Source organism: Crotalus tigris, unplaced genomic scaffold (assembly GCF_016545835.1).
Source record: "Crotalus tigris isolate CLP2741 ecotype Arizona unplaced genomic scaffold, ASM1654583v1 scf7180000018777.2418813, whole genome shotgun sequence".
Taxonomy (NCBI): Eukaryota; Metazoa; Chordata; class Lepidosauria; order Squamata; family Viperidae; genus Crotalus; species Crotalus tigris.
Window position 1 is genome coordinate 1,740,516 of NW_024097195.1, and position 20,514 is coordinate 1,761,029.

General features: G+C 37.5%; 1 protein-coding gene across 3 annotated transcripts in view; it reads right to left on the reverse strand.

Moving 5' to 3' along the window:
- The window catches only part of CCDC73 (coiled-coil domain containing 73), a 58,685-nt gene extending 42,058 nt beyond the window's left edge, over positions 1-16,627 (reverse strand). For 2 of the 3 annotated variants that reach the window (XM_039355988.1, XM_039355986.1), the window contains exons 1-2: positions 16,362-16,627; positions 27-172 (exon numbers count right to left, since the gene is read on the reverse strand). In XM_039355988.1, coding sequence (XP_039211922.1) covers positions 27-158 — 132 coding nt within the window. In that variant the 5' untranslated portion in view covers positions 159-172; positions 16,362-16,627. The remainder of the gene's footprint in view (positions 1-26; positions 173-16,361) is intronic. The other variant, XM_039355987.1, reaches the window with a different exon arrangement.
- Between the last annotated feature and the right edge of the window lie 3,887 nt (positions 16,628-20,514).

The following is a 20,514-nucleotide window of genomic DNA, read 5'->3' on the forward strand; positions in this document are numbered from 1 at the left end:
TAAACATAAATAATAAGTGCACCTACCCTTCTCATACGCAGCTCTTCTACTGCCTCCAGAAATGTTGTTTTAAAATCTAGTAACTGAATAGAAAGCAATGCTTCTGAGGAGTTTTGTAAGGAATACGCTGCTATTTCTTTATCTAAATCTTCATCCATTTAACCTATGGAATCTAAAAAGAAGTTTTTTATTACTTAATGTAATATTAATATTATTAGAGACAATGTTTGACCAAGTCCCCCGCTCCTGGATTAGTTGGTGCAGAAAAAAATAAAGGCAGAGAAAAAGGGAAGCTCTGGGTGTCCCCTTGATTTCAAACTTTGAATGACATTAACTAATGTGCCCAGATTTATGCTTGTTATTCAGATCAAAGAGTACATTTGTCTTTAAATACTGAGGCTTCTCATATAAAAGTGGCCAGAGCCAGAAAAAAAAGCATATATTTGAGTGAAATATATGTGAAACAAAAGTAGAAACAGATCCTGGGTGATAAGGAAGTATGTGGATCGTAACAAATATACACCAACCTACAGTAAAAACTGAGTTTGAGGCAAACGTGCCTCTAATTTGAAGACCAACTTGCCAATCTCCAAACCCAACACCATGACTATACCAAGTGTTTCATCAACAAGTGCTAAATACTGAGTTAAGGTCTTCTTTCTTGTTTGGCAGGTGATACAATGCCCTGAACTTTCTAGAGCGCTGAGCATAAGATTCCAGACACATTCTGGAGAGAGAGAAGTTCCCTGAGGATGAACTCCAGCATGAGCCCAAAAGCTTGGAAGAATAAACCATTAGTCTCAGTGATCGACTCAAGATTGGATCCTGCATACACGAAACAGTTCAGTCTTCATCAACATAGATGTCAAATTAATGAGACCTCAAGCACATATATTTAGAAGTTGTTTTCATGTTTCAGATTTTAACAGAACAAAATATTTAACAGAATAACAGAGTTGGAAGGAACTTTGGAGGTCTTCTAGTCCAACCCCTTTCTCAAGCAGGAGACCCTATACCATTTCTGACAAATCTCTTCTTAACAACCTCCAGTGATGGAACACCCACAACATCTGAAGGCAAGTCATTCCACTAATTAATTGTTCCGTCAGACAATTTCTCCTTATTTCTACGTTGGTTCTCTCTTGTTTTCATCCATTGCTTCTCGTTCTGCCTCCATACATAAACAACACTAAGCCAGTACTCCTTCCTGCTGATCAACTGGTATACACTAAAACTGAGAGTTAATGCCCTCTGCTCCTTTCACTGTTTTACATTTATTATATTTGTGGGGTTCTCAGGTAAAGAAAAAAGTTGAACCTCCCCAAAGCAGCCATGTAATTTATCTAAAACAAAGCCACTTCTTAGAATAATCAAAAAGCTATAGGGGAATGGTGACAAGATGCATAGCATCTTTGACTTATAAAAATGGAGAGGGAGATCCAGGAAATAGGGAAACTATCCCACAATTTTAGAGGAAACAGGGGAAAAATAAATTTCTTGTTGAAACTCTATGTGGAATTTAGCACCAACCTTGCATGTAGAAAGATCCATAATCAAATCAACCATGATTTGATATGCTTATCTGCCTGAAATGTTGACCGGTTTTAGAAAGTACCTTACCAGCTATTAAAAATTGTACAATAGCCATAGTATGTAGGTATAAATATGAAATACAGGATGTAAGTATAAAACTACATAAGTCAAAGAAGTTTATTTTAAATCATTGGTATTTTTATATGTAAGAAAGACTTAAAATTGAAATATTTTAAGAATTTGCTGATAATGCTGATAATCTTGTGTGAGATACTTCCTTTCAGTAAATCACTTCTTCCACCTTTATTTTTCCACTCATTAACATATTGAATGAAGCTTTTATTTTGTGTCCTACTGAAGTCTGACGAATATGGAGCTTGGATAGATACAAACAGCAGTGTTTGTAGTTTGATCAGTTGAATCAGACTCCCTTAGGAAGTCACACCATTTCTCTATGGTGGCATTCTATCCCATTAAATTGTTTTTTGTTTGTTTGTAGAAGACTTTTGGGTTATGGGAGACTGATCTTGATATTGAATTCTAGAGCAGTACTATAGAAATATTTTTTAATATAATGTATCTGTGGATCAGTATTAATCTGGTTTTTCCTTTAGGTCTGCATTTTTCTACTGCGTAGTCAATATTATTATTGCACTTGTCTAGATACTGAATTCACAGTTCATTTTGCTCAGCCAAAATTTCTTCAGTTATGATATATGACTAAAGTACAATTGATGGGTTCACACAATATGCTAAACCATACTTTATAAACATTCATGAAGTGCATTAAGCCAAACACAAACAAATCAAATTATAGTTCAATGTGATTGCAAACATGGCTACTATTAGCTGCCTTAGATATTTCAGTGAAAACCGGGCAAATATTTTTAAAACAAATTAATTGCTCAGGAAACAAAATTTAGCATAAAAAGTAACTATATTTTAGATTAAATAACCTAACTTTATTTGGAAATCAAATAATCCTTTACCTTTCCCTGAGCTGATAGCCTATTATATACCTGACATATAAAGTTATTTCAATAATGTAATCTCAATGTTCTGCAATAAAAATCTATATTTAGTTTTACAAAGTAGCAATTCACAATATTATTCATCTGATTTTAATCAAATATTATGACCAAAGTGCTTTGTACCTATGCAGAAAAACATTATAGTTTTTAGCAGTGCTTTTTTTCTTAAAAAAAAAAAAAAAAAGTGCCAGAACTCACACACTTCATACAACCCGCCTTGCCTACCCTACAAGTTCCATCCAAAAAAGGTGCCGGAACTCCGTTCTGGGCGTTCTATGAGAAAAAAAACCCTGGCTTTTAGTAAGTTAACCAGTAATAGAAATATCACAAATCAGATGTATTCTAAACTTTCCAAAGCAATGGAATAATGCCTTCTGAAAGCAAAACAGTTAAAAGAGAGTCACCTGAAAGCAAAGTACAGTAGGTGGCAAACAAGTCTAATAAATAAATACAAGTTAAAATTGATTGATGTGAAATATCCACATTCAGTGCCCTTTGATCATATTAAATAAATGATTTGTTTTATTATGTTTGTAATAAAGAATGCTTTTCTGTAAGTTATCTGAATTGCTGACATTATTTTGTATAAAAATATAGCAAAAGGGGCAGTTACGAAAGAAAACATTTTAATATAACTGTAAAAATATATAATTTTTAAAAGGAAAATGTCTGTTATAATTTTAGACAATCATTTTCTTGTCACAATATTTCATTTTACATGAATATATCAAAAAAGAAAAAGAAAAAAATGATTAAAATCCCTGCACTGAAATATCCATTGAATGTACTCTTTTATTACTGATTTTCAGTTTAGCCAATAGTTCATGGTAAAAGTTTTCTTTTTACAATGAAAATGCATTATAAAAATATGTTTTTACCACACCCTTAAGTACTGCGTTTGTTTTCACATATTTGAACACTTATTAAAAATTACATATTAAATAATCTGCATTAGAAAGTAAAGCAGTAAGTCTGATAGGGGTCAAGGTAATAACACAGGATGGACAAATTATACTGTCATTTCACTTAAATTATTTAAGTTATTTAATTTGACCTGTAGATAGACTCTTGTCATCTCATCATGCCTGACTTTTAAGTGGGAGGTCTTCACTTGTGATGATCCTTTAATGGAAGCAAAGCTTTCTCCATTTAACCCATGGTATTATCAATCATGTACAGGGATAAATGAGCCAGTAAGATTTTGCCAGTATCACAAATGACACGGTGACCTGAGGCCAACATCTTTATTTGCTTCTCCAGTGATTCACTTCAGCAGATATTAACCAATTTTATAATCCATGAAAGGCAAAATTAAAGGACACCATCCATAAAACAGAATAATTCCTATCAGCAACAAAGTGATGTCTGTATTATCTTATAAATTATATAGCCATATAGTGTGGAAATGTAATGAAGTAAAGATGGTAATAATCAAATGCCTAGGGCAAACGCTAATATGCATTTAATCACACAGCATGAAGCCATTTGTCACTACAGTTGAATGCATGTGTACATAAAATACATGAGTCACGTCCTTATTGTTATACTATAACAGCATCAATTTCACACTATCCTTTTTACGACTATAACAACTAGAAGGATTTGATATTATTTTAAAAAACCAAACTGTACACAATAGGTGTCAGCACTTTAAGTTAAAGTGCAAGTTTTCATATACTTCTATTAAAAAAAAATGTGTGACATTTAAGCCACTCACCAATAACTTAACTTTTATTTTCTAAATGTAAGTTGTGGCATCTGAGTACAACTTGAATAAAATATTACATGTTTAATATTTTTAATGAATATGTATTTGCTTTTCATGAATAACTGCTCATGTCTATAGATTTAAATTGCCAAAGAAAATATTTATTGATTTTATTAAGTAGGCAGATTGCAATCTTATGCGCAATTTTGATTTTTTAAAATCCTAACATTTTCAATGTGACTGATGCAGCCTATGGGGAGGATTGCCATCTTATTTTTTAAAATCAAGATGGGAGAAATCTCTAGAGAAGGGGTAGGCAACCTTGGCTCTTTTATGACTCGTGGACTTCAACTCCCAGAATTCCTAAGCCAGCAATGCTGCAATGCTGGCTCAGGAATTCTGGGAGTTGAAGTCCACGAATCATAAAAGAGCCAAGGTTGCCTACCCCTGCTCTAGAGAAACTAAATGAATATAGCAATAGCAATGACACCGCTTCCTAGTGCTTTACAGCCTTCTCTAAGCAATTTACCGAGTCAGCATATTGCCCCCCCAACAATCTAGGTCCTCATTTTACCGACCTTGGAAGGATGGAAGGCTGAGTCAACCTTGAACTTGGTGAGATTCAAACTGCCGAACTGCTGACAATCGGCAGTCAGCAGAACTAGCCTGCAATACTGCATTCCACCACGGCTCATATGTTTATGTAACAATGTATAACAAGGTAATGTTGTATAATACTAATGATAATATTCAGTACAATATATATTATTTACTCTCTTTCAAATATATTGTTTAGACCAGGGCAGACTATGGTGAAATTAAAAAAGCGTCAGTTTTACTTCTAATACCTCTGCAACTTTTTAGAAATGCTGTAAGCTCCTTCCTTCTAGGCAACAACCATCATCTTCCTCAATATAAAATGACCCATCTTTTCCTTCACTATATTTGCTCTTTGTGGCCAAGGAAAATGGACATTCCATGAGGAAGTTCCAAATCTACATGGAAGAATGGAACCAAGCTACTAATGTACATTCCCTTTAAAAACAAAACAGGAACAAGGAGATTGCACAAAGCAGAAGTTCCTACCTATATTGAAAATTTGGCCTTTTCAGCATGAGTGATTTAAATAAATGTATTTAACTGTATTAAATAACTGTATTAAATAACTGTTTTTGTGTATTTCTTGGAAGCATTGTTGTTATGGCATTGACTCTACATCAGAGTTCCCCAACCTTTCCGGCTTTGTGGACCAGCAGGGGGGAAGAGGGGATGGTTCTGCATGAGCGGCGGGCAAGTGCACATGCACAGCTCCATTTGCGCAAGCAGCGGGCACACGCACACGCTGCTCACACAATTGGAGCTGCGCGACACACACTCGCCCGCCACTTCTGCGGCCTGGTACTGGGTCGTGGCACAGGGCTTGGGGACTCCTGCTCTACATTATATCATTTTTAAGGGCATTTTAAATGGTTCTTCTATGTTGCCTTGAATCATTGGCAAATTAGGCTACCCTGAGAATTGAATTATAGTAATAGTAACAATATAAAAAATTGCCTGCCTCATGATCCCAAAGAAACACTGCAAAATTATTTTCACAGCATTTCTCTAGAGTAGCAGTTTACCCAAAGTTGCAAAATTCCACAGTAGGACATAACCCACAAACTAAGGTTAGAATTATCTCAAAGAAACTAGTTATCCACAATAGTGTGTACATTTATCTCAACATTATAGCTGAACAAACTATGCAGAAAACATTACTTATACTGACATATCACTTTCACCAATCTAAAAACTAGTTTTCCTCTAATCTTAGTCACTTATTTTACTTGAAACAAAGCAGAAAAGCCCTAAAATGATAGTAAAATAAATATATAGATTTTCTCTTTTTACTGTGCCTTTATAGTTAATATTTGTGAAATGTCATACAATGCGTTGCAGTGTTTGTATTCTACAAATAATGTGATTCTACATTTTTTGCTATAGTCTCTAACAAAGTTGAATTAAAATATTTAATTGAACCAAACAGTGATTTTTCAATGAACTTTCTTCAATGGAATCAGTGAAGTACTACTTTTTTCTCCTTTAAAAATATGTAACCATCTTTTTCTTCCTCTCATTACAGGGATCAACAATCTTTGGTTCTCCAGATGCTGCTAAATTCCAAATTCCATTAGTCCCAACATAATTCATGGATGATAGGTATTGGAATCCAGTAGCATAAGCAGTGCCATAACCTTCTTATTTGTTTTCTACCTGCCTAGAAAATTATTTGAAAAGTTTACAATCTGTTGTGGAAGTAATTTGGTACAAAAATACCATACATATACAGTATTATTACAAGATTATTTGTAGAACATGCATGTAGAATAAGCACTGTGGTTAATTTCCTCCTTATTTAAAGACCAGAGAATATTTATGAGGTATATGCTATATACCACGAGTCGGCAACCTGCGGCTCCCAGCCACGTGCAGTACCAAAAAAAGGACTTAAAAAATTGAACCAATCAATTCAAACTTCTCATGAATTGATTGGTTCAACTTCTTTGGTTTGTGGGACACTGTTCATCATGGGCTCAACACAGACAGGAGGGAGGGGAAAGACAGCTCCGAAGGGAGACAGCCCTGTAGCCAGAAGCTGGTGGTCCGAGTGGAGCTGCACGGAAGACCTACCGGTCGGCATGGAAAGCTCCAGCATTGCCAGTGAGCAAGGCCTGGCATCCGCGGCCCGGTTCCGCACCCCGATGACCAGCTGGATTGGCTTTTACAGCTCCAGCCCGGGGATGCCAGTGGCATAAAAGGCAGTTTGGCGGTGCTGCCGTGGGCAGGGTGACCTTGCAGCGGACAACTTGGGCCCGGATATTTCCTGCGGCTCACAGCTTGGGACCGGAGACACCGGTGGCACACGGCCCGGACTGTCAGAGTTGCCATGGGACCACCCCCTACGGTGCCTGCCAATGCAGCGTGCTTCCAGCAGCAAAAAAGGGGCCTGAGCAACGGCGGAACAAGACGCTGGGCAGCATGAACTGAGCATGGTCTTGATAAGCAACAAGCCAAGGCCCCACGTCCCTCCTGCCGCCGCTTAGTTCATGCTGCCTAGCGTCCGCCTGCCTGCCTGCCTGCTTGCAGGCCTCCGTTCTCCTTTCCCAAAGCGTGCAATTGCTCAGAGCCTGTCCCAAAAGGTGCTGCTTCCCTGGCAGGAGCCGAGTTTGCAAGCCTCGCTGGCAAGCCGGGAAAACCGAAAGTCCGGAGGGTTCCCTCCTACTGCAGAGCCGCAGTGCCTGGCCCTGGGTTGACGGGGGAGGGGGTGGGTATCCAGGGCCTAAAAAGTCCTGCAGGACATTGTCAGGGCTGACCCTCTTTCCCCGGCCGGCCGCAGGAGAAGGGGAGGTGCAGGGTCTCCACCCGGGCAGGCAGATGAGCAAAACCCCGAAACCTTTTGCGTTTGTTTACAAAGAAGCAGTGAAAGCCAGTCCAGCTGGTTGGCGGGGTGTGGAACTGGGCTGCAGACGCCAGGCCTTGCTCACCGGCAATGCTGGAGCCTCCCACACCAACCAGTAAGTCTTCTGTGCCGCTCCGCTGGGACCGCCGGCTTCTGGCTGCGTGGCTGCCTCCCTCCGCAGCTGTCTTTCAACCCCCCGGGCCATGTGCCACCGGCGTCTTCTCTTTGCAAACGAACGCAAAAGGTTTCAGGGTTTCGCCCGCCCGGGAGGAGACCAGAGTTGGTGACTCTAATGTCCTACTAGCATTGGCTGCAATCTATCCATCTGTTTTGTCCAACCAATTGCAAGCCAATCGCTGCCTGGTTCTGAATTAATAGCTTGGGGGGGCGCCAAGCCCACTGAACTGTGTGATTCCAATGACCGAGCTGACTTTGCAGGAGCCTCCATCAGATTGGAACTTTCCTGTCCGATTGAGCTCAGTTTAGGCAGGGCTGTTCTTAGCGTGGGTTCTCATGTTAGTTAGTGGGGCTGACTCTAGTTCTCTGGCAAGGGTGCCACACTCCAGCCTTCCTCCAAAGTGTCGTCCTCGGAGGGGTAGTCCAAGGCACCACTTTCAGTCGACTCCTTTGGCGTGGCCCCAATTCTGCTCTGGGGAAATGAGGGCGGGGCGGGGCAGTGCTGCCTATCTCAGTCACGTGGAGGAAGGGCCGTGTAAACACCACCAGATGGCTCCGCAGTTGCCGCCGCCACCACCGGGGGAGATGAGCAGACTGTTGCTCCCGCGGTCGCCTTCCCGCTGCTATGGAAGATAGCCTGGTCCATGCCTTTGGGGGCCTCAGCCTCAAGCAGCCCACCGTGCCCAAGGCAAGCCCCCCCGCTCGCTGTTTCAGCAAAGGGGGGAGAGCAGTCTTTTCCGAGGGGAGGAGAAGCCAGAATGGCAGAGCCGTCCATACCAGAGCTGGACGGGGGCAGGGCTGATGCATGTGTTGCCTTAGGCTCCACTCTTCAATCAACCTCCGTTATGTGTGTGTGCACATGCACACATTTTGTGGCTCCCAGTTTTTTCTTTTGTGAGGAAAACGGGTCCAAGTGGCTCTTTCACCATTTTAGGTTGCCGACCCCTGCTATATACCCTTTGAATATATTCTAGGTACTAGGTTTTTGAAAAGGAAACCAGCCAAATTTATTCTTAAACATTTTTTATTTCAAATACCCAGTTCATTAAATTAAATATCATTTCAGAGTGAGTTTAGACATAAAGGACAGCACTCATTACCTATTGCTGTTAAGTGTTTAAAATCCACATGTTGACAGACATCAAATAGAATTTCCAACACATTTCATAGCAATTTTCATGCTTTTTTAAATACTGCTCACTGAACATCTTCAGGAAAGTCACATCAAAATTATGGATCAAGATGATAATTTAAACTGGAAATTCACACTAGAACTAATTTATCTTCTAATGAATTTAAATGCTAAAGGCTATGTCTATTTTTTAAAAAAATATCAGATGCTATTTACATAATGGCTAAGTTTAGATATCAAGGGAATCATTAAAGATGGCTTGCATTGGTCTGAAAATAAATTATATGAAATATGTAAGATAACAGGACAAGAGTTACATACAAGATGGACAGGCTATTTCTGAAATACCAGTGTAATTCATTCTTATGCATTCCATGTAAATAAAAGGCTTTTAAAGCACTGCTGCAGTATTTTTAACAAGGAAGATACATTTTCTGAAAATATTAAAAGCCATCAGGCCAATGTAGAAACCATTGCCCTTTTAATTTTGGGGTAAGCATAGTGGATTTGGTGTTGCAATATTTATTCTGAAAAATACATCACATTTTGCAAATGTTTCTTTAAAATCCTATGGATTTCACCTTCTTGCTGCTTCACTGGCATAGTTTTGCCCCAGATTACTTTGTTTTTCTCTTCCTAGCCTAGCTACACTTTGACCCCACAATTAGGCACTAGAGCTGGGCAAAGCATTTGAAAGAAGTACTTTATACAATATGTTATTGCAATAAAATGCTTCTCTTCAAATTGCTCACGTGGTTTCTTTGAAAACTCCTCCTATCTATCTTCATGTCTGTGCATGCAGAATCTGCTTTTCAGAGTGATTTTTATGCTCTGAACAAAGATGACTATGATGAGATGACTAGCAAAGTGCAATTATACATAATCTGTCACATAAAGTTTATATTAGGAATAAGTTAAAACAATTCATAAGAAATGGCATATTATTATTAAAAGTGTAAAAAAAATAGTAAAGGTTCCAATCTAGCTAGAAAAATGTATTATGTTCCTTCTTATATTATAACCAAATCCAAAAAATGTACTAGTCTTTATACAATCAGTTAATTCAATTGAGTCCAAATTAAGAGAGAATAAAGAGTTTTTTGGAACTCATTCAGCTGTACAAATTATATCAGAAAAGAAAATCAAATTAAGAATCTACCCGTAGAATAAAGATACAGGTTAAAGGCATGAGTAGTTTTCTTTGTGTAGTAATTATGCGCTAACTTCAATAATATATGAAAATCCATATAACCCAAATATATCTGAAATGTTTGCTATTCCTTAATTTGTTATACAAAGAAATCAACCCTGAATGTTCTTTAGAAGGACAGATACTGAAACTGAAGCTCAAATACTTTGGCCACCAAATGAGAAAAGAGGACTCATTGGAAAAGACCCTAACGGTGGGAAAGACTGAAAGCAAAAATAGAAGGGATTATGAGATGGTTAGAAAGTGTCGTCAACGCAGATTTGAGCAGATCTGAGGAGACAATGGAGGACAGGAGGGCCTGTCATATTGTGGTCCATGGGCTCATGAGGAGTCAGACACAATTTAGCAACTGAACAATAAATTTTATTATACAAATAGTGTAAACATGGCAGTTTGTAAGAACAAACAAACTCTTTCCATTCTTCTTACACAACATATTATCAGAACTTTTCTTGTCCCATTTCACTGCAGGAAATTTCTCCAGCTATAAATTATTAATGATGATGATGAAATTAATCAAAATTCTTATTTAACCAACTCTGTACACAACATAATTTCTCATCAGAGATCATAAAATAATTCTGGTTGGGTTTATGTTAGTTAACACTGCAGGTGTAAAATAAATTTACCACATTTAGCTTAGAAGAGCAAAATTCAGAGTCCAGGAAGCTAGAAGTAAAGTAGGAAGACCATAATCTCTTGTCAAGTTCCTGACTGCTTCTTTGAGATTAAGAAGGAGATGGTGCTGCTTTTACACTGACCCTGTTTACATATTGTTAGTTAACCTCACTGGTTACTGTGTAATTCGTAACCCAAAAAATTCCACATTGTAATACTGAACTGCAATATATAAACTTACCCAAAGTTAAAAATAAAATTGGACAATATTAAAATGACAATATATAAAGAGAGTTACATTTTATGTTAAAATAATATTAATAATTATTGCATGTTAAATTAAAATGAAAATATTAGCATGTGCAGAACAGAAACAAGGTCACAATTAAATGTTTCCTCCTGAACACAGGTTGGTGAATAAAGATGGAGCACTTAACACAAGTATTCAGGGTAAACCTGTAAATATTTATATTCTTATAGTGCTGAGTCTCTTGTTTGGCAAATAGATGAGGAACTGGATATGAGGCAGCCCTATTGTTTCCTCTGATTATAAAATAATCAGTAGCATTAAAAATACTAAACTTTTGTTTATTGAATAGAGATAAAAGAAGGCTCCATAAATAGCAGAATGACAACAGAAATATGTGATTAAGCTTACCTATGGATAGGTTTAGCAGATGCGTGGCAAAAGGAGGACATGTCCTCTTTTTCCCCTCATATCCTCTATTCAACAAGCATAGTCTTAAAATGAAATACTGTCTGGATTTTTGAATATCTTGTTTTTTATTTTTGATTATTTGCATGACAGAAGTCATTTAAATTTTTGGGCAGAGTGACCTTGTAAATTGTTTCTTTCTTTCTTTCTTTCTTTCTTTCTTTCTTTCTTTCTTTCTTTCTTTCTCTCATCAGTCAACAGAGTCTACTGTTTAGATTTATGTCATTTAATTTATTTCCTGATTCCAGTAATCATCTTCAATCTAGCCCCTTCAAATCTCTAGCTCACATGACTCATCACATTTTTCTGTGGTGAAATTTGGAAAGTGCACCATAGTTAATTCTATATTATCAGTTAGCATTTTGAAAATAAAAATTTGTTGGTAAAATATTGCAATTTAAAAACTACTCTTTCTGTTGTCGGAAAAAGTAATTTATATAAATGTGGGCCTGATTACATTTTTGCAGGGTTTTTGTTGTAATTCTTTTTACAGATATCAAGAAAATTAAACAGTGTGTCTCTTTCTGTCAGGCAAAATAGCCACCCCTACTTTCCTATCTCATTCAAAAAAAATAAAATTTTATTTTTATGGATTCAGAAAAAGTCAGGGAAGAAGTTAGCTTCTGTGGTCCTGGGCATGGCATCCTTTTCATGACTTAATAGAAACCAAATCCCAGCTTTAGGTTTTCCACTGCTACTCTCAGTATCTTTTAATTGTTCTGATTACAAAATAACTTTATATTCTTGGCTTATAACCAGAAAGTCATTTTTTTCATAATCAAGCTTATGTACTTTTCTCATTTAGCTGAGCATGTTAGTTTATAAACTAAACAAACATGCCATAAATCACCATTTCCCCTTCAAATGAAAATACCAGATACGACATGATAAAAACTTAAAGATAGCAGTAAACTATCCTGAAAATAAAATTATCAGAAAAATGATTTCTAACTTTATAAAAGACTATTGGAAGAATCCAATTGGAAAGTGTCAAAGCTTATTAAGATCAGCACTCCTTTTCCAAGAAAAATCAGAAAAAAATTAGTACTGCATACAACTTGCTTGTTAATGCCATTCAAAGAGACATTTCACAGGAATCATTTTTTAGAAATGTAGCTTCATACAGGTACAAACAACTTGGGAGACACAATTTCTATTTTCTTAACTCACAACAATATAAGTTTTTGAAGAAAACATTAAATTGCAGTCTCTACCTAGAATATTAAACATTATGCTGTCATCCAGTGGTCATTATAATGAACTACACAATTTCTTTGTTTTTACACTTAGTAATACAGTACTGTTCAGGAATATCAATTCTGTAAGTTAAACACAAATAAATTACAAATACAGAAAATGTCTAATTTGATACTAATTTGTTTAAAACCCCACAAGACTTTTTAGTACTATACAAACAACTACTCTTCTGAAAAAAATGAAAGATATTTAAGTGAAAGAGTGCTGCATTATAAAATACAAGCAATTAAAGATATTGTACTAAAATATTAGTTTTCAACTGAATACATTGAAGCAACTAGCTAGGGAACAAACAAAAAAAAAGAATGAATGTGAGATTCATTGACAAGATAGAGACACTGTGGATTGGATCTCAAAATTTATAAATTAGCATTTTCGTTGTTTTTGAATATATTGCACATGGCCTAAACAATTCTCTCTCTCTCTCTCTCTCTCTCTCTCTCTCTCTCTCTCTCTCTCTCTCTCTCTCACACACACACACACACACACACACACACACACACACACACACACAGAGTATGAATCTGCATACTCATCAAGCTATTCCTGTTCAAGGTAATTAGTGGTATGCATTGTAGAGAACAAGAGTAAGAAATAGCAAACCAGAGACCCAGAAGAAATAAGATAGGGAGAAGGAAATACATATAAAACTACTATGCTCTATAGTTGCAGTTAACTGAATATATTGTATTGCTTCAAAAAACAAAGAAAACTTAGATCTGCCAGGATGGGTATGCTAGGTATCACCTGGTGGGGCCTTGGAAGCATGCCTTTGTCATGGTGTTTGCCTTGTGGAACATTCTTCCCCCAGCAATATGGTTGGCAATGACCTATCAGCCTTTAGGAAAGTGGTAAAGTCCTGGCCAGAATATTGATAGAGCTAGCACAAGGTGATTGTGGATCAATGTGAGTTTTATTGGGGCCCACAGTGCAGTTTATTGTTTTAAATGGCCATTTGATTGTATTATAGTTTCTTCTAGATGATAGGTTGCTATGTAAGTTTGTTTAATAAGAATCACTGGTACACTTAACATAAGGGTGAATATCAGGCACCATGGTCAGCACAATAGAAATCACAGATTAAAAGTATAATAAATTCAATACATGTTACTAAGAATGTATTCTAATTTGGATATCCCACAACAATGAAATATATATCCTTTTATCTCTTTATTTTAGAAGAGTACAAAATATAGGCAAAATACCAGGATCTACAACAATAACATTGTAAATAACATGTAAACAATCCTTAAAATAAAATAATTAATAAACAGCAAAAGAAAATAGAAAAAAGAGGAGAATTATATGACAAAGAAACTCTACTGTATATATTATAGATTTTCACTTGTTTATTAAAACATCATAAAATACTATAGAATACTGTAATCAGAAACAAAATATTATTGTAAAACATCATAAATTCTATATCAAAAAAGAATATATTGCTATATCCTTAATTAGAAGATACTATATTTTCCAAAACTGAAGTCCAATTTTGTACAACAATCTTTTTCTAAGCAATCTAAGCTCAAAAGAGAACATCTCCTACCTGCCACCAACTAGACAATATATGTAATGTGCTGACAGCACTATGAGTTATTTATAGCTATTCCTATTTGCTACCTCTGTCTAACAATCTGACTTCACATTTAGTATGGGTGTAATCTAAATTCTCCAAATTCTTAATGGGCTGCTTGGCAAAAGGTTCATAGGTATAACTTGATTAGATTAATTATCTTGTTACATAAGAAAAATTTTTAAAAATCTACGAACAGATTTGCTCGCAGCAGCACACCAGTCAAAGTTTATATATACAGTATATATATAAACTGTATGTATATATATATACAGCATAAGGTTTATGCTCCAAGATTTAAATTCTATACTTTTTGATCCATTTAGTATAGCCTAGCACAGTGGTGACAAACCTATGGCACAGATACCAAAAGCGGCACTCAGAGCCCTCTCTGTGGGCACGCGCACCATCGCCCCAGTCCTAGGCCTTCAGCTGGGTTTTATAGGCCTCCGCCGCCATGTGCAAAAAAACCCAAAAGTTTCAACTTCTAGCAGGAAAAAAAAAGGTCTTGCAAACTTGGAATTGATTGATTGAACTTTTTAGTCCCACTCAGTCCACCGTTACCACCGCAGTCATGCCTACCCAATGGGCCATGCCCACCCAATGGGCCATACCCAGCCAATAGGCCACACCCACCCGGCACTCAACACTGCATAAGTGGGTTTTGGGTTGCAGTTTGGGCACTCAGTCTCTAAAAGGTTCGCCATCACTGGCCTAGCACATAGAAATTGCAGAAATAAGAAATTGCTTAATGCATATTTTTCTAATGCACATGCTTATCATTATGATAAGTATGAACAGCTTGACATCTACTTTGTAAACAATAATCTGTTTGTAATTTGAGTTTCTTTATTCCTGGACAGTAGATATTCCTTGCATTTGGGAGGGGGGAGTTCTTTCAACTTGGGAGTGTTGTTAACATATTTTATATGTGACTGACCATGTTCTGTAGACCCTTAAACTATTGGGGAGGCTGAGTATTGAGTTTGTGGTCTTGACCGAGTGGAGAAAGGAACCAGGAACTCTGTTGAACCTTTCTGTAAAAGTTGAAAAGGGGGAGAGAGGTTTGGGGCTCATGAGTGGAAGCTCGTTTTCTCAATATGGGTCAGACCAGACTCTTAGAAGCCTTAGCTGGCCCAAGAGAAAAGAACATTCTTCCCTAACAGATATGATGGACATCTTTTCCTTTGGTTCACCTTTACCAAGAACTGATTCTATTTTATCCAGAATTTAGGTAGTTGTAAGTGAGTGAATTACAAGAGCAGAAAGGAAAATCTCATTTGTATTTGAATTATTCTCTTGTCTGCAAAAACTGTCTTGCATTGGGAAGAGCTGCATGGCAGAGATGCCTAGATTTGAAAGCACAGATGTAGAAGGGAGAGATACCATCAGTCAAAAGAATAAATGCTCCTTGCATTCACCCACTAATTATGTTCTTGAGAGAAAAAAATAAACAATGAATCCACAATTCTCCATGGTTAGCAAGATTGATAGGCCTCAGATCTCCTGCAGGCTATAATGAATTGATATAAAATGGGGAGACAAGGTGAGAAATTAAGTTCTTGTCTAGTCCCATTAACTAGAATAGTATATTTCTCTTTCATTCACATTCACACACAGTTAATCCTTAGTGCAAAACCTTGAAGGCCTAACATTTTTATTTCCTGCTGCTGCCTCCTAACTGGCAGTACTCTGAATTGTGTATTCATGAAAGTGTGAGTCAAATTTAATTCATCACTTAGCTAGGATTTCCAGCCTCCCCCCCTTCAGAGTTAATTTAATTAAATCAAGATAAATATATTTCTTTCACACAAAAAACTGATTTAAGCAGGACAAGATTAATTCATCAGCTGAACCCAAATGATAACATGCCAGGTTTAAACAGTATGAAAACTTGTGCATTCTTATTTTCACAAAATTTGAAAGGAAAAGTGGGCGAATGAAGGAAAGTTAGATGTTTCTTACACAGCATGCTGTTTTCCTGGTGATCTCTCCTGAGGTAATGGATCTTCTGAGAAGGGTGGAAAGAGATTTAGACCAAAAACACATGGATAGAATTTTGGCGGGAAAAAGGAAAAGAATAATAATAAAGGAAATCTTAAAATTGGGAAAACAAGAAAAGGAAAACAAGAAAGGAAAAGAAAGACTGTTTATAAAAGAAGCCCAATCAGCAATCTTTTCTGTAGTTTTCCATTTTGATAAGAGTAAAAATGTAGTGTTTTCTCCTTGTGTGCCTATGGATATAAAGCATAGGAGAGAACAATGGACTAGACTGGGGGGAGGGGTAGCCTAAACTGCTGATCTTTGAAGCTGGAATGAAGTCCATGAGCAGCTTTGCAGCAGGGATGGAAACCTTTCAGAGACACAATATAACAGAATTTAAATGGAAAATTCTATTTCAAATGCCTCATGTTTGCCTGCCAGATAGTTATTAAGAGCATGCAGTTTTAACAAGCAGAAGACCACATCCATTCAATTGTATTTTACAGTGTTTTACTTTTAAAAATGTGTATTGATCATTCAGAGATTTCTTTTGACTTGGGAAGCAATGCAAATGTGGGAATAAAAGTGGTAACTATTTCCCCGTCCTTATTGCATCTGCAGATAGTCACCCAGCAGCCATGTTTTGGGTGACTTGGTCCCTCCTTGGAGGGAGTAACACGGAAGTTCATCTAAAGTGTTACTGTGCGGAATATGCTGTGCATCTGGCAGACAAAAGTTGCTCATATTTGCTCTGTGTTAAACTCCAGTCTTATAGTAGAGTCAATGAAGGTAGTTGCAAGGTGATTTGGGAACAGTTTGGCCCATGGAACCTGAAGAAGTTATAGGATCCTCTCAGCTGCTAGTTCAGCCACTTTGTGTTTTAGTTTGTGTCCTTGCTAGCTAATTAAGTCTGTGTAGGAGAGGACATATGAGTGGATCTGGGAAGTAGTTAACTCCTCCTTGAAAGAAGGAGTCCTTTGAATGACGATGTGGACGTCTTATCCCAATGTCTACAGGCTGTTGGTGACCAGATGGGGATCCAACTCAACCTAGCAAGACAGAATGGATTAGGTATTTGGACCTTTTGAAGACAAGATTTTTCCATCTTTATAGTTTGGATGCAGTTGTACTGCCCAGACCAGGAGTAGACAACCTTGGCTCTTTTATGACTTGTGGACTTCAACTCCCAGAATTCCTGAGCCAGCATGGCTCAGCTTGGAAACCTCTCCCTTCCCCTCAGCATGGCTGACTCAGGAATTCTGGGAGTCATAAAAGAACCAAGGTTGCCTACCCCTGACCCAGACAGAGCTGATGTGCAATCTGGGAGTCATGACTCCTACTCAAAGAGTAGGTGGCAGCCTTGGTTAGAAAAGCCTTTGCACACCTTTTGGATGGCATACCAGTTACACCAATTCTTGGACTGGGAGGCCCCACTCACAGTAATTCATGCCCTTGTAACTTCTTGTTTAGACTACTGTAACACGGTCTACATGGGGCTGCCCCTGAAGGCATTCGGAAACTTCAACTGGAGCAGAATGCAGCTACATGGGTAGTAAATGGTGCCAGATATATGGCAAACAACTTTTAGAAACAAAAAACCAACAACTTTTTCCTCCTCTGCTGCAAATGTTAAGATTTTCCTAAGCTTGCTGATAATCTCCCTCTGCTAAGTGAATGCATTTGGTGATATAAACAAGACATTCACTTATGAACTCCCAAAAATAGAATAATTAAGATAATTATTTATCATGATAACTTATTAGTGAAATTCTTCAGTTTTATAGGAAATGTCATGGATCCTATGCATAATTGCTTTTTAACACAAACATGTAAGGTGCCTTCAAAACTGTGCTTTCTTTAATCCTTGGAGTAGCAAGTCTTCTATTATCTGTTAAGAAATCAAAGTATTTTCAGATATATACAATTCTGAATTATTCCCAGATATATCAAAAATGGCATATATGTTAGAACAGAAAAAGAAAATGGCTGCTTTATTTCTTCATTTAAAATGTGGGAGTAAAACTAATTTTCTATTGTGGTTTTCAAATTAATGAAAATAATTCTTCATTGATATAGGAATGTCTTGTCAAAATAATTTTCTAAAATATTTTTCAGTTTTAAGGTTATGACTCTAGAATAAGCCCTATACAAATATTAATTAGGAAAGGCATTGGAATGCAGATAAAACTGTAGGATTTTCTTAAAGGCCTATAGTTAGATGAAAGGTGCTTTGACAGATTTCAAGTAGAAAAAGGCTTCTCCTTCACACTTTTCAAAGGCAAATAAATTAGAAGAACCTCTGCTGCAAAATTTTAACTGGGCAGAAAAACATTGGCTTCCATCTGTTTAAAACACCAAGGACCAAATCAATTCTCAGCTGTTTAGTTTGGTATGGAAATATGCGATCTGTAAACAATATACTGTAGCTGCAACAGCATATGTGTCATACAATCCAATCATCTGACTCTTCCATTTGATTCTTAGGTTATCTACATTGCTCAATTTCCTCATTATCAAACAAGTCAGCAACTTTTTTTAGATGGCAGAAACAGATGAAATCATTCTGTACTCACCCCCCCCCCATGTCTGGGCATGGTTTCCTGTTGCAGGTTTAAAGCACTTTTTTCTCTCTTTATGTTACTTTCAGCAATCCTGTCCATTTTGGCTGATGCACTTTTTTGGATTAGCCCCAGAGCAGGAATTCCCCTCAACTGAGTCAATAGTTGCAATGATCTCTAATGTCTTTTAGAGCTACCTCCCTTACATCAGAAACATTCCAGAGTCCACCAATAGCTACTCTGACAACTCAGGTTAAGTGAAGCATATAAACCAACAAATCCATGCAAAGCTTTCTGAGTGACCCATAAACCCAGCACCCAAAGAAGCAAAATGAGAATAGTATACAAAATAGATTACAAAAACCCATTACAGGCAAATTGAAGATTAGCAAAAAACCAAAAAATACTAATGGGCAGCCCAAAGACACCACTTGTATAAAATTCTAGTACCCTGGGAAGGCCTTCACACCACCTTCATGCTATGTGCCATTGGACCCTTTCCTACACTAGAAGGCTCTTGTAGTGGTACGCAGAAAAGACTTTGGGAGACAGGGTGAAGACATGCTCCCTAGGGCCGGCATGTCAAACTGCCAGCCCACGGGCTGGATGCGTCATGCCAAAACCGCACCCACCTCATTGCTGGCAATGGGGAAAAAGTCCCGATATGTCACAAGTTTGACATGCCTTGCCTAGGGAATGCTCAGATGCACTAAGAGTCAGCACAGTTTGCAGCTGGATAGTGGGCAGAACAAGAAGCTCAGAAGTGACCCTAATTTCTTGGGCTGTAAAGGAGATGACAGGAGAACTGTACTTTAGACTTTCAAAATTCTGTTAATATAGCTTTACCAAAGAGTAAAATTAACTTATTTGGATGTGTTTCCTCTCTGATCTATCTGGCAAGACTGACAGCTCTGCTCATGGTCACTAATGCCATGTTCACTTCCTAGGGGCAACTGCTATAATGTGCTCTACATGAGGCTGTCCTTGAGCATCTAGAAACTTCAGCTGGTACAAAATGTGGCACATATTATGACTCTGCTCCATGAGTTCCATTGGTTGCCAGTTTGCTTACGCATCTAAGTCAAGGTGCTCATTTTGACTTTTAAAGCCCTTCATGGCACAGGATCAGGTTTGACAGACCATCTGATCATGTCTGCCCATCCCATCAGTTCTGGCAGGAGAGATATGTTGCGAGTCCTGTCTATTAAGAAACTACATCTGGCAGGAACCAGGAGACAGGCCTTTTCTGCTATGCAGCCCTAATCTCCAGAGGTGAGATTAGTTGCATCCTTGGTAACATGGCTGTATCAAACAGCCTTGGCAATCTCCGAAAAATGGAGAACTAGTGAGATGGCTACAGTGTAACACCAAAGATGCTTTTGAGAGTCACAATTGTAAGGTGGGCAGTTATAAAAATGTGATGAATATAACTATATAAATAGAATATTATGTACTCAATCCAATATCGTTGGCAACCTTTGCATTGGCAGCTTTGCATTGTATTGGAACATTGCATTACTAAGGTTGGTTTGTGATCAACTATCATTGTTAGGTACAGATTCTGGAGCAACAGTAGG